Source organism: Zootoca vivipara, chromosome 3, assembly GCF_965207765.1.
Source record: "Zootoca vivipara chromosome 3, rZooViv2.hap1.1, whole genome shotgun sequence".
Classification (NCBI taxonomy): domain Eukaryota; kingdom Metazoa; phylum Chordata; class Lepidosauria; order Squamata; family Lacertidae; genus Zootoca; species Zootoca vivipara.
In genome coordinates, this window is record NC_142586.1 from 71,842,194 (window position 1) to 71,856,692 (window position 14,499).

General features: G+C 41.5%; 1 protein-coding gene across 1 annotated transcript; it reads right to left on the reverse strand.

Annotated features, from left to right (window-relative positions):
* Positions 1 to 4,469: 4,469 nt before the first annotated feature.
* On the reverse strand, positions 4,470 to 7,379 carry LOC118081910 (rab proteins geranylgeranyltransferase component A 2-like). Its single transcript, XM_035108492.3, has one exon. The coding sequence runs from the start codon at positions 6,675 to 6,677 to the stop codon at positions 4,692 to 4,694; it is 1,986 nt and encodes a 661-aa protein (XP_034964383.2). The 5' UTR covers positions 6,678 to 7,379; the 3' UTR covers positions 4,470 to 4,691.
* Between the last annotated feature and the right edge of the window lie 7,120 nt (positions 7,380 to 14,499).

Sequence of the window (14,499 nt, forward strand, 5' to 3'; positions counted from 1 at the left end):
GTCCCTTGTCCCATAGAAGTTGTATCAGAAATAATATTTCCACCAGCTGTATGCTTCTTCCATCATTCAAAGTTCCGGGGTAAATGCATAAGCTGCACCTGGTGGAATTTTTCCTTCCAGCTATATTCTTCTTCTTTCTTCTTCTTTGGCGATCACTCGTAGCCGAGTAAGATTGTCTTCCATAAACATGGTTTTAACAATGGGTCTGTAAGTGACTGTGGAGGCCAATTCTAGATCCACACATCCTTTCACAGTGGGGACATTGGTTTCCAGGCGGGAGTTGATCACGGTGTGTATTTGCCAAGCGTGCCTTCCTCTTAGCACATTTCTCCCTTGCATCCTGAGATAGAGTTTCTTCGAAGCCCATGACACCTTTGGTAAAGGCTGTTCTCCAACTGGAGTGCTCGCAGGCCAGTGTTTCCCAGTTGTCAGTGTTTATACTACATTTTTAAAGATTCGCCTTGAGGATGTAGACCAAATGTTTTAACGGGTTAGGCAAATCACATACTCTCTTGACCCTTGCCCAACATGGCTGGTAAGATCTAGCAAAGAGGAACTGAGTGGGTCCATAGAGTGATTAAATCCTTGTTACAGGAGAGAATCACACCACTCTGTTCTTCAGAGCAGTCAGCACGACTCCTCCTGAAAAGGCCCTCTCTGGACCCTGAGTTATTAGACAACTAATGCCCAGTGAAACACAACCATCACTCACACCTTGCCTAAGAAATGGATGTGACAGAACATGTCTGGATGAAGAGGACTACATGGACTCCTTTCAGTCGGCTTCAGGCCTGGGTATGCACTGAAACAGCCTTAGTGGCTTTAAATGATTACATTTATCTGGGAATGTTGCCCTGTTAATTCTTCTTTATCTTTTGGAGGTATTTGCCAATAGTGTCCTTTTGGAGTGCCTCTGCAGATTGGAAGTTTGCACCTGTGTGTTACAGTGGTTCCACTCCTACATACAGAAAGTAGCATTTGGGGACACCTGCTGGTTTCCTTGGTGTTTATGGTGCAGGGTCCCACATAGTTTTAGTCTGCCCCCCTTGCTGTTCAACATTTATGTGAAGCTGCAGGGAACTGTCATCCAGAGATGTGGGGTGTCATCAGTATGTGGGTAACAGCCAAGATCTCTTTATTCCATCTGAATCAGGGAAGTCTGTGAAAGTGTTTGACAGATGCCTGGAGGCAGTGGTGATCCAATAAACTGAGGCTGAATTCTGATAAGATAGAGACACTATGGATAGGAGACTATTTGAGTTCAGGAATTAGGGAGATGGCCTGTTCTGGATGGGGCTGAAGGAACAGCTACATAGCTTAGGGCTATCCTCAATTCAAAGCTGTCGCTAGAGGCATAGGTGGCCTTGGTAGAAACAAGTTTGTTTGTCATCTGTGACTGTTCCTGGACAGGGATAGCCTACCCTCAGTTATCTATGCTGTAATAATGTTATGAATGGATTATATTCAATGCACTCTATGTTGGACTGCCCTTGAAGATAGTTCAGAGGCTGCAGCTTGTGCAGACTGTGGTTACCCAGCAGTTAAGCAGGGCAGCTAGATGAGATCACATAACACTGACAGCATTGCTGTGGCTGTCTGTCCTCTTCCCAACCCTCTTTCTCACTTCCTACTCTCCCAGTTACTCCCACTGCTCCACTTATTAGGCAGAAGCAAGAGTGTGTTCATTTTCTCTGTCTCTCTTTTTCTGGACAGCTGGGTGCTGTCTGCAAGTGTTCACTATGAAATACGGTACCTCTGAGCCCAAATGGGTACAAGAGCATTCTGGGGATATTAGCATGCGGGTGGTTGGAGGTCAGCACTTTGCTTTGAAGTGAGCCCAACTCCCAGAGGTGCTTTTTTTTAAAAAAGGGGGAACCTCAGCTGGCATCTGTGGGCCCCAGGCTTACAACAACTGATCCAATTCACCAGACATTTCTCCATAAAATATGACAAGTGGCAGTTAAACATCACCCTTGGAATCATTTACCTTGAGCCCTGAATCTATGCTGCACAAGAGCTGCAGTAAATTTGGAAAGGAGGGAAAACCTTTTGTAAACTGTAACTCAAATTTATGATTTATTTCCCCCCTTAATATTTATAAGTGAGTTGTCTGCTTCAGCTTTTGTTTTCTGTCTGAGGAAATTTCTGTAGACATGAAATACTGCATTTGTTTTTGTTTGTTTGTTTGTTTTCCCGATGGATTCATTTGACACAAGTTTGACTCCAACATTCTAATAACTTGTTCTAATAACTAATCCTAATATGTAAAAGAATTACCTATTTTTCAAAGGTAATTTTTTTACCAAGACAAGATAAATTAAGGGACTGCCTATGCAAATAATTTAGCTAGCTTCCTCTGTGAAGGGAAAAGCACAGCAGCTGTGACTTGATTCCAAAGCCGGCACATTTCCAAAACACACAGAGAGAGCCCAATAACAGCAAACCATGTCCATGTCAGGAGAAAAAGATACATAACCCAGAATGAACTGAGATGTCTGCATATAGAAGTGATAGGACTGAGGATAACCAACCTTTAATTCTTAAAAGAACACTTTCCCCCTCAATATATAATTTGGGAATGTTAACTGATATTTTAAATCTGACTATCAGCAACATAAATATATAGCTGACAGTGATTAAAATAATGAAGTGTGCTATGTTTCTTTTAAACAGATTTATTTCCTTTTAGATTTTAAAAATTGTTTTTAAGTTTCATTCATTTGATTTCTTCTTCTTCTGTTTTTAATATTTTGTTGGGAGCTGTCCAGAGTGGCTGGGGCAGCCCAGTCAGATGGGTGGCATATAAATTTAATTATTGTTATTATTATTCCTGTTGTTTCAATTACAGTATTAAGCACCTGCTGAAATTTCATCTATTGAAATGAACAAGGCTTGAAACTGCTTAACTTCAGCTGGATCAAGATCATGAGTTTTAATGACAGGTACTGTAGAGCTGCATGGCTCTGTTCCACAATATACATGGTGTTGCTTCAGTTGAAACAGCACAAATCACTGTTTGTGCTGCTCCAGATGAAATAACCTCTCTGGATCAAGCCATTAGTCCTAATGCACACAAACCAACTCAAATCAAGTGCTTCAGCATAACTGGACTTAGGATAACAGTCTCTGATTTGGGGCACCAATCATCCTTCTACTCCTTTATGGGTCAGCAGTTACCTTGTTCTGTAAAATTTAATTTCTGGCATGTAATTTATCTACAGATTTAAGAGATTATGCTTCTACCTCAGATAACCTCTGCTCAGCATAGAGGCCTGGTCCTTGCTACAGACCTCCCTGAAGAGAAAAGTCTGCTCAGTGTCACTAGGATAATGAGACAAATACCTTTTTAAACCCTGCAGGTCTTATCTTTTTGCTTATCTGCTTTCGGTAATCAGATTCTCCAAGTCTGCTACTGTAAATCAACCTGTACTGTTGACAGCAAAGAAGCTTGTTGCTACATAGCTAGCAAACTAGGTCCTGCAATAGCTGTCATTTTGAAGAGGAAAATAGTTGGTTTCCACCAAAGGTTCTGGAATGGGCAGACAATTCCAGGAAGATTTGAAACATCCCTTAGAGTTGTGTTCAGTCGAGTCTTGCTCAGACCCACTGAAATTGATTAACCTGAGTTAGTCATGTCCATTAACTTCAGTGGATCTACTCTGAGTAGGACTAGCATTGTAGGACTAGCATTGATTACCACCCATAATGTTTTCATTTCCAAAATAGCAAAAGAGGCTTAGTTAAAACTGTTAAATGACCAATTCCTAATATTGTGTTTAGATGTTGTGCTGTCACTATGCAGTGGTGTGTCTCTCTCCCCCCCCCCCCCAATTTCCTTCTGAAAGTAGGGCAGGTTTTTTTTCCTTGACTATTTTCAGGTTTGTTTTTTTAAAAACAACAACAACCAGAAAGTACAAATGATAAAAAGCCATGAAACAGAACATCATATAAACAGCAAGAATAGCCCATCTGAACTCAGAATTTTAAAACCATTAAATGGGTAATTCCCCCCCCCCCAGTCAGAAACCAGAGTTCTGACCATAGGATGTTATCTATCTCCTCCCTTCGAACTCTATGCCTATGAGGTGTGTACAGGTTTGCAGCAGCAAAGAACATTGCTGCTGCAAACCTATGCTGTGCACACTTTCCTCGGAGTAGTTCAATGGAATACAGTAGGATTTACTGGGCAAACGTAAATAGAACTGTACTGTATAAACAGTAAAGAGACTATATAATGACTTTGATAGAACTGCCACCAGCTTCCTCTCAAAACAGGAAAGAGATCAAGTTTGAGTTGAAGTACCATATTTCCTATGGAATAAGATTAAGGCTTGTTTCCCCCCTGAAACCACCCAACTCTTCAAACCATACTTTTAAAGGCTACTGATAACATTGGTAATGTATGGCTCACAACATTTTTATGGTGTGGAAAATTCCATTTCCATTCAGAACAAGATAATAATCCTTCATGAAAAGCAATCTAGTTTAATACAATGAAACTTAATTTCCAATGCTGACAGAGAATTAAGGTTTTTGTTTGTTTGTTTGTTTTAATATATCCCCTTGTGTATCTCAGTTGCTGGGGTTACATTTTGTGTATGAAAAACTGGTTGGTTGGTTGCACTTTGGACTGGGTCAAGCTTCCCCAGATACCATGGTGAAATGAGTTCAGTCTTGGCCTTGCCATCCATTCACTCTTCAGAGGGTCTTTCACTCTCTTCAGTGCTTTTCTCAGGCAAAGTCTCTGGATTGGCCTCAGATGGATTACCAAACCCAAAATCCTCTGGCTGAATCCCATCTCCATCGTAGATGATATCTTCTGGATTTGGGGGTGGTGGTGGGCAGAATTCCTCACTGGGAAACAGCTCTTGAAAAATGGCCTCGGCCTGTTTGACAGCACAGTCATTTCCCAATGCGTTGTCTGGCCCAGAACAAACATAGATGTTGGGAGGCAAATTGGCATAGGATGTCCTGTCTACACCAGATGAATCTCTCATGTTGAAATATACCAACCAGAGAATCTGAGGCTTTTGCCCTTCTCCTGCGCCTTCACTTTCTGTTTCTATACTTTCACTGAACAACTGGCCCACAACAGGCTCCAAATCTTCTTTAGCAGTTTTAATGGATGAACAAGTTAAATGCACCAAATATGTATTTTTCATGCATGTCATGGTTGAAGAACACAGTTCTATGAGGCAGACAGCAGACTGACCTGCCTCCATAGGTGGGACAGTCAAAATAGAAATCTGCTGATCTGAGCTTGCCTTCAAAATCGACCGATCAGTAATAAGAACTGCTCTGGAGATCTGCCTGTAGGACACATTTGCACAGGTTTCCTCTGAAAAGTAACTATCTTCCACAACAAAATAGCTGGCACTTATTCTTTGACCAAAATGATCAATGACTGCCTTGCACCTTCTAGTTTCTTTGTCCACCACAAGGCACTGCACAGGATGGCGGAGACAATAGACACCGCCAAATACAGCACACATCCGGCAAAAGCACTGTGGGATCTCTCCTTGGCCATACAAAGGAAACAAGAAGGGAGTGTTTCCATAACGCCCAAGGCATTGGAGGAACTTCTGAGTCACCTTCAGGCCATCTATGGTGTAGCAGTCGGCCTCCGAGACCATCGCAATGGAATGCAAGATGAAATGCTGCAGATTGGGAGTCAACTTCTGGGTTTTTAAGTAGTCTGAGAATATACAGTCCTTTTGACCTTGATATTCATCAGGGTGCTGCTCATAATCCAGACAAAATGTAAGAAATTTCATCAGCATTCTTTTTTCCACCAGGGTCAACTGTTTGCTGTTGAAGACGTCCGCTCTAGAACATGGAACCTGCTCCACTTTGCCTTCTCGAAATGCAAGAATCCGGGTGACATTTTTGAACTCAGCATAGCGACTAACATTTGACTTAATTAGGAGGTCAATCAACAATCCTCGGGAGTACAGTAACTTAGAAATTAAATCAATATTAAATCGTCTCCCTTCTTTAACAATTTGAGAATAAGTAATTTTTATTGGATCAACTGCAGCTTCCACTATTGATGCAGCTTCGTTGTTTTCCACTTCCAGTACTGACTGACCAGGTGTTACATTGCCACAGGGTTTCTCCCCCAGAGAGGTCACTTCAACAGCTTTGTGGTCAGCTGTACATTCTGGTTCACTTCCTGCAGCACCGCTAGGGAATGTTTCTTCACCTTTGGTCCCCGATGATGGCTGATCCTCCAAAGGACAGCACTCTTCTTCAGCCTCTGGGGTGCCAGAGACCTCCTCTATAACATCACTAGAAGCAGAAGCAACAGAGGCAGGGGCCTTCGGAAGTGCACCAGCTTCTTCCACATCTTCAGCAAGATCCTGACTGGCATAGCAGAAATCTTCAACATGCTGAATTGTTTGATCTGCCTTGTTCAGAGGAATACCTTCTTCATTTTCAAGGATCAGTTCTTCCCAGGGGGTATTTCCCTCACAGGGGTCAGCCGTTTTCTGGTTCTCTTTTATCCAAGACAATAATCTAGAGAAACTAAAACTTGCCCAGTTCCCTCCATAGTATTGTCTTGAATCCACATGGAGAACCCGCTGGCCACTTCTTGAACATGCGGCTGCTATGATAGATTCAGGCAAACCCGTTCCTATGACCACCACATCAAACTCCGAGGGCAAGTTATCTGCCATCTTGGGAGGAAAAAAAGAAGAGAGAATTAAGGTATTTAGAAAATAAAAGTGTGTGCAAGATGCCTAATAATTTATTTGGCAGAGTATTACCAGGTCTTGAAAAAAAAAAGGAGGGGAACGTGGGATGGAGAGAATGTGTGTGTTCAGTTACTTATCCCTGCCTCCTGATCTCCAATTTGCATGTCTTGAAATTATCCTAGTTGGTCATGATGCTGTAATTACTAGCTTGCCCCTTGAACTAAGTAAATATATATTATGTAAACAATGTCCTTATACTGTCCTAGTCTAAGGAGATGGTGGGCCAAGAGAGCATAGCAAGAAGGCAGGAAGGATACAGATATGCTAACTGGAGTTTTTGATGGCTCATTTGCCTCTATACTAACAAACTCACTTGAAATAAAGTGAAGGATCCCTGCTGCTTCTGCTGTTTAAATGCAGCCAGACTCCGCCCCCCCAGCGAGCCCTATTGGCTGGCTGAGGGGTATGACGAGGCGGCGAGGGGGGTCTGATGCAGGGGGCCGAACTCGCCCCCCTGCAGACGCGGGAAATGGGCCCTGCCCGCAAACCCTCCCCTCTGGGAGGAAAGGTCTCGTCTCACACTCTCTTGACTCAGCTCGTTAGCTATCAATAAGACTGGCTCCACAGACAAGAGATTTGGACAAAATTTGTTTGGACTAAATTAGTAGTACAATGATGCCTCCTGTTACCAAAAACTTGGATAAAGACAATGCTTGGCAGGCCCTTTAAAATGAAATGTCCCATAATTCTTGTGCTACAACAGAAAGCGATCTCATCTCATCTTACAGAAAGACTGCACTTGGAACACGCCCTACTTCTTGATCTTCAAGTTCATGAGGGTTCAAGTGTGCGCAGTCCCATGTTGCTTTGGTTCTATAGTTCGCTTCTGCAAGGTCACCTAAAATTTCTGTAGTAACCCTGGATCTGAGGGTCACTTCCCAAGGGTGGGAAGAGACCAACAACAACTCCTATATGCCAAAAGGCTGAGGAGGAGGAGACAGATCTGGCTTCCAAGGTGCATGCAGCAGTGGCAGTGGCAGTAGCAGCGGGCAATGAAGCCTGAATTTGTTGCCCCTGTGGATCTTGCCATCTAAAGTGGTCCCCTCAACTTGCCTCATGGGTGGGCCGGCCCTGAACCCTACACAAAACAGAAGATATGATAACATGTCTAGGCATGAGCGTCAAATTTTCAGACACCCTGGATTTTCCCAGTAATTCTCCTGGCTCCATGGAAATCAATGTGGTGCACCTATCTCAGGTATCGTATTGCACAGAATGGAAAAAGCTAATTAACTTTTGCCTTCAAAATCTTTACTGCATTATGTTTACGGTTACCAAAAAGTCAGACAAGGAGAAAGGTACAGTATATATCCCTTGCTATGCAAAACTACGAGCCCACTCATCTATTCCTACCCTATGTCTTCTCAGCAAATGCATGCTATCTCAGGAAATGCATGTTTACTGCAGGGCTCAAATCTCCATTTACTAATGTTTTTCACTGGGTGACCTTGGGCCAGTCACCATATCTCAGCCTACTCTACTCCATGGAGTTGTTGTGATGATAAAATGGAGAGGGGGTGAACCATGTACGCCAACTTAAGCTACTTGGAAGAAAAGTGGGGTATAAATGTAATAATAGAAATCATTCTTTATTATTATATTCATATCCCACCTTTTCTCCAAGGAGCTCAAGGTGCCATACATAGGTCTCCCCCTGAGTCTGTTATTGGTTCTACAGGTATTTGTCTTCACACACCCACACAGGCAGTCTAAGGTTCCAGCAAAAACCCACTCACTTTTCCCAACTACAATCCAGAGGTGCACTGATTCACAATAGATTCACACACTCTGAATCATGCTTTTAGAGTCTGCACTGAATTAGTAGCACTGCCAACGCCATGTTAGACCCACACCACACTGAGTATACCATTGAACTGGCAGGAGCCATTTATGATCATGATGATAAAGCCTTCATCCTTCACTCTTGTTCTTAGTTAGTGACATGCAAAAATAGGTATGTACCACCAGATTAAAAACCACTAAGAACTTGATACTTTGGGCAAAGGATGTAGGACATAATATTATGTTGGAAGATTGGGAAAGGTTGTGGAGACAGAATATGAAATTTACTGCGTATAATCTTTTAAGAGAAAATTTAATGAAGATGATGTATAGATGGTATCTTACACCAGTAAAATTACCTAAGATTTATCATAATCATGATAATAAATGTTGGAAATGTAAGAAAGATGAAGGATCTTTTTATCATATGTGGTGGACTTGCCCACTAGTAAGGGATTTCTGGGAGAAGATTTATAACGAGTTAAAGAGTGTGTTGAAAAACACATTTATTAAGAAACCAGAATCCTTTCTACTGGGTATAGTTGGAAAAGAGATTCCCAAGAAAGATGTAACTTTCTTTTTGTATGTTACGACGGCGGCAAGAGTTTTTCTAGCTAAGAACTGGAAGACTCAAGAAGTACCAACAGTGGAAGACTGGCAAATGAAAATGGAGTACATGGAACTGGCTGAGATGACCGGGACCCTGCGTGACCGGGGAGAAGAAGTGATAGAAGAAGATTGGAAAGATTTTAAAGTTTATTTTTAAAAATATGGTAAAATTGTATATTGAGATTAGATTTAGAAGTCTATAGAAACTGCGGGTATGAGAATTATGTTAAATAATTTGGAGAAATAAGAGATTTGAAATAGAAGTTTTAAATAATGAATTGGAAATTGCTGAAGATGAATGAGAAATGAACCGCAGATGGGGGGAATTCGAGGAAGTCCCCTTTTACAATGTTAATGGAAAAGGATTCATGGTATTTTGATGTATGGTATTTTTTCTGTTTGTTTTCCTTATTTGTATTTGTTATTGTTGTTTCTTTTGTTTTTTCTTTTCTGTATGTGTATGTTATGTTTTATAATTGTAAAATGAATAAAAATTATTTCAAAAAAACAACAACAAACCACTAAGAACTGTTGTGCTTGCATTGCTCACATAAACACTCTTAGGGTAGAAATGCACCTTAGAAGCCAGTACTTTCTCAGAAAATGTGCTGAATTATCCTGCTCCCACTCTGTAAACAAAGTCCTGTTCCTGACAGAGTTATCTTGAGCACTTCCTGCATCTGCCAGTGACTTTCATTTGTGTGAAGTGAGACTGCGGAAATGGAGAGGGTAATGATGTCTGGACAGAAATTATACTACATCATAGAATCATAGAACTGTAGACTTGGAAGGGATCTGGAAAGTCATCTCGTCCAACCCCCCCTGCAATGCAGGAATCCCAACTAAAGCATCAATGACAGATGGCTATCCAACTTCTGCTTACAAACCTACAATGAATGTCCATCACCTTCCGAGGGAGTCCATTCCACTGTTGAACAGCTTTTACAATCAAAAAGTTCTTCCTGATGTTTAGTCGGAATCTCCTTTCTTTTAACTTGAAGCCATTGGTTTGGATCCTAGCCTCTGGAGCAGGAGAAAACAAGCTTGCTTCTGTCAGTGTTTGAAAAAGCAAAGGTTCTGACTTCCTTTGTCTCCTCAGCCTGGTCCTCAGACCCTTGTCAGCATGAAAGAAGAGTGTACACCAACTGTACACACATCAACACTACCAGCTTTCTCCAACCAACCAGTATACCTGAAGGAGCGTCTCCACCTCCATCATTCTGCCCGGACACTGAGGTCCAGCACCGAGGGCCTTCTGGCGGTTCCCTCGTTGCGAGAAGCCAAGTTGCAGGGATCTAGGAAGAGGGCCTTCTCAGTGGTGGCGCCTGCCCTGTGGAACGCCCTCCCAAAAGATGTCAAAGAGGAAAACAACTACCAGACTTTTAGAAGACATCTGAAGGCAGCCTTGTTCAGGGAGGCTTTTAATGTTTAATAGATTACTGTGTTTTATTTTTCTGTTGGAAGCCAACCAGAGTGGCTGGGGAAACCCAGCCAGATAGGCGGGGTATAAATAATAATAATAATAATAATAATAATATATTATTATTATTATTATTATTATTATTATTATTATTATTACCACCCACCACACAGTACACAATCAATGATCACTCTATATATACAGGCATATGTAGGTAAAAGCTTGCATGAGTCATGCAGGCTGTGCCGATTCATTGTAGGGACAGTGACTCGTGCTGACTCAGTTCCTTTTGTATTAAAGAAACAGCAGCTAATTTTAAGCCATGACAGCTTCATCTTCCATGTGACAACCCTTCAAATATTTGAAAATGGCTATCACATCTCCACAGTACATGGCTGTCATGAGCCAGTCAGGAGTAGATCAGCAATAAAAAACCACTGGTGTCAGTGAAGTTAACTCTTTATTGAAAGACACTAAAACAGTGCAGGCCTAGTGATCACAGCAACTCTTCCCAGTAGGTCTTACTAAGGTTCCTCCCCTGGTTCCTTCCCCAGCAGCCTAAGGCTCTGGCATCTTGCCTCTCTTTGCTCCACCCTCTTCATTTCTCTCTGTGTTCTGGGAGACGGGGTGGGGTGAGGGTGGGGAGCTGGTCATAGCAGGAAGGGGAGACTCCGGCTTATACAGCAGCCTGCCTACACTCAGCCTATTGACCCCTCTTTGCTTCTACCTCAGAAATCACAACTGCACTCTGCCAGAGCCTGTTCCTGCTCACTAAACCTTGTTACCTCTTCAGCTTCTGACACTCCTCATCCCAATCTTCTCCACTCATCGTTGTCCAACCACCAATCCCCTGGCTCTGAGCTTTCTTCACCTGGAGGTTCCCTTGGGGGTTCTCCAGCTAGTGCCTCCCACTACTTCTCTGCATCTAGCCAGCTCATTACAATGTCCAACTGCACTCAGCTTCCCCCTGCCCTTGTATAATGAAACCCAGGAGCACATGATCACTTCCTCCCAAGGTTCCTAGTACTTCCACTTTATCAATCAGTTCTCCCCTGTTGGCGAGAACCAGGTCCAAGATAGATTATTCCCTTGTCGCTTCTTCCACCTTTTGAGAAATGAAACTGTCAGTGAGGCAATGGAGGAATTTGTTGGACCTTACATTCTTGGCATAGTTTGTGTTCCAACAGATATGGGGTAGTTGAAGTCTCCCAAACTACTGTATCTCTCCTTTTTGAATGTTAGGTAATCTGCTCCAGGAAGGCATCTTCTAAGTCTCCAGTCTGGCTTGGAGGTTTATAGCAGACACCCACAGTAAGGCTAGTGTTGTTTCCTTCTCCTACAAATGTTACCCATACACCCACAATCTGCCTTCCATGCTCCAAGTCGTGGATCTCTTCACAAGTGTACACATCCTTTACATATAATGCTGATACTACTCCCTTCCTGTTTAGTCTGTTTGTTCTGATATACTGTATACCTTACCATTTCTACATTCTAGTAATGCCTACTAGGTCATATTTGCCATACTGTATTGAGAGCTCAAATTTGTCCTGCTTGTTTCCCATACTCTGTGCATGGGTATAGAGACAACTGAAACCATGAGTCATTCCCTCCAGCTGTTTCCTTCTTGTAGTTTCTTGCCATTTATCAGGTTTCTGTAGCACTGCCTCAGTTTCCTGTGCATCAATGAAGCTATTATCTCCAGTATCAGGTGATTCCCTGTCATCTGTAATATTGTCTCCATCCCTCTCAGGATTTAGTTTAAAGCTCTGAAGGGAATGGGAGAACTCAGTTGCTCTTTGGAAAGTAGTAATTTTTCTGCTCTGAAGCAGTTGTAACAACTACGCCTGAGTTGTAGGAATGAACACAACACATAGAACTGCATAGGTTGCATCAAGGTTATGTCTTGGACCAAAAATGGTAATACAAATGTTTTTATATCAGTTAATATTAACAGCCAATCCACATGTTCCTTTGATGCACTATGGGTGCAATCCTATACTTGTTACACTAAATGAGAGGTAATGTGATATATTGGAAGCCTCACTATGCCTACACAACACTAGATGACAGATACAGCTGCACAGAGCCTCAGATATAATGGTGGGGCACTCTGTCTGTCAATACAGATGTAGCATTGATGAATGTTGTTAAAAATGGAATAACTAAAATAGGCTAGAATCATGCTTAGAATAGTGGTGGCACAGGGAAGGAACTATTTGGAAATGGTTTGCATAAAACATTTTGCCTCCGGAAAATCTGAGGAAATTGCTAACATATCTCACCTTGGGATGAGACACAAATATCAAACAACAAACTTGGCTTCACCTTCACTTTTTTCTATTATCTTGCATATTCCATTTTCTTAACTATTCCATTCACAATATCCATTCAATCTAGCTGCTCATTTAGGTATACTGAAATGCCCAGTTATGAAAGTACTATGTTGCTGCATGCATATTTTACTCAGACTAGAAAACAGTTTCCTGAACTTTTATCTATTTCATGCGCCAAAACATCTGGGCTCCAAATGTGTCATTGAAATCCTGTTTCCGTTGTTTCCTGTGACTGAACATTGACACTGTTGTCTCTGGGATTGCTTTCAGTGACCTAATCCAAAATTATTTGTTGTAAGATAAAGTAAAATGTATTTTTGAATTTTATCATATTACAGTTTACATTTTAAAATTAAAAAAACAATGAGTAAACACAGCAGATTTTAAAGCAATGCAGCAAATTAAAAACAATTTCAGCTAACAATTTAAAAAGCTTTTTCAGTGGTGATGCCAAAATAGTGGAAAGCCTTCATAAAGACTTACTAGCTCCGTTTCATTTTCTGTTTAGATCTTTTCTTAATACCTTTTTATTTTCATAAAAGTTCCCCATGTTAAATAATTTGCTGCTTTTAAACAGGATGGGGAGCAAAACAGGGCCAAACATAAACAATTTAAACTTGGATGACATGGTACTACATTCAACTACTTTAAATAATACAGTATACAAATATTTTCACTTGCCTTTCCTTGGACAGCTGCTGCCAAATTAGGCAGTACTTGGCTAGTAGAACAATGGCATGGCTCAGTCTAATTTATAAGGAAGTTTCTCACACCCTAATTGTGGGATTAGTCAGCAAATGTGACAGTGTCCACGTGGTAGAAAGATGATGCAACATGGTATCTTTAAAAGAAAAGAAAGTTGGGTCCTGCTTCACATACAGTACTTACAACTGAATGCTAAATGTGCATAAAAAGATTCAGAGTTACACTTGCCCTTTTATTTCCCTGAAGCAGATGTAAATGCTTCTCTTCTACAAACATTTTTAGTTGGAGCATTGCATGTTGCTTTGTCAAAGGCAACATACTTTAATTTCTTACCCACAGCATGCCCTGCTTCAAACACTCCCTTCTAATGGAATAGTCAGTTTAGAATAATCCCATTTCTCCCAGTACCATTCATTCATTTATTTAGCATTATTTGTTTGGTTTGTTTGATTATTTATATTAGTTGTTAATGTATTGTTTATTTATACACACATCAATACTGAAGGCATAATGCATATATAACATTACCCATATGCATACAGGCAACACCTGTTTAATTTTATTTCTCTCTTTCCCCCCCCCCCCCCGCCCCACAACCCCAATTTCTAAAGGAATCCTTGCTAAAGGAAAGTAGCTACTCACTTATCACCTTCATGTGTTTTTGGTACCATTACATCTCATTTATATCCATCCCCTTTGATTTACCTCAGATAGGCCTATGCCCAACTGAGGAAATTTTTTATCAGTGTTGCATGCATGCCCCTCTGCTGAAGAGAAAGAGCTGCTATCTCTGCGCAGGATAATCCCTTAGAGATTAATCTTCCCCAACCTGGTTCCCTGCAGATGTGGCTGGATCAGATGAGTTTCTAGTCCAAATTATCTTGAGGGTGCG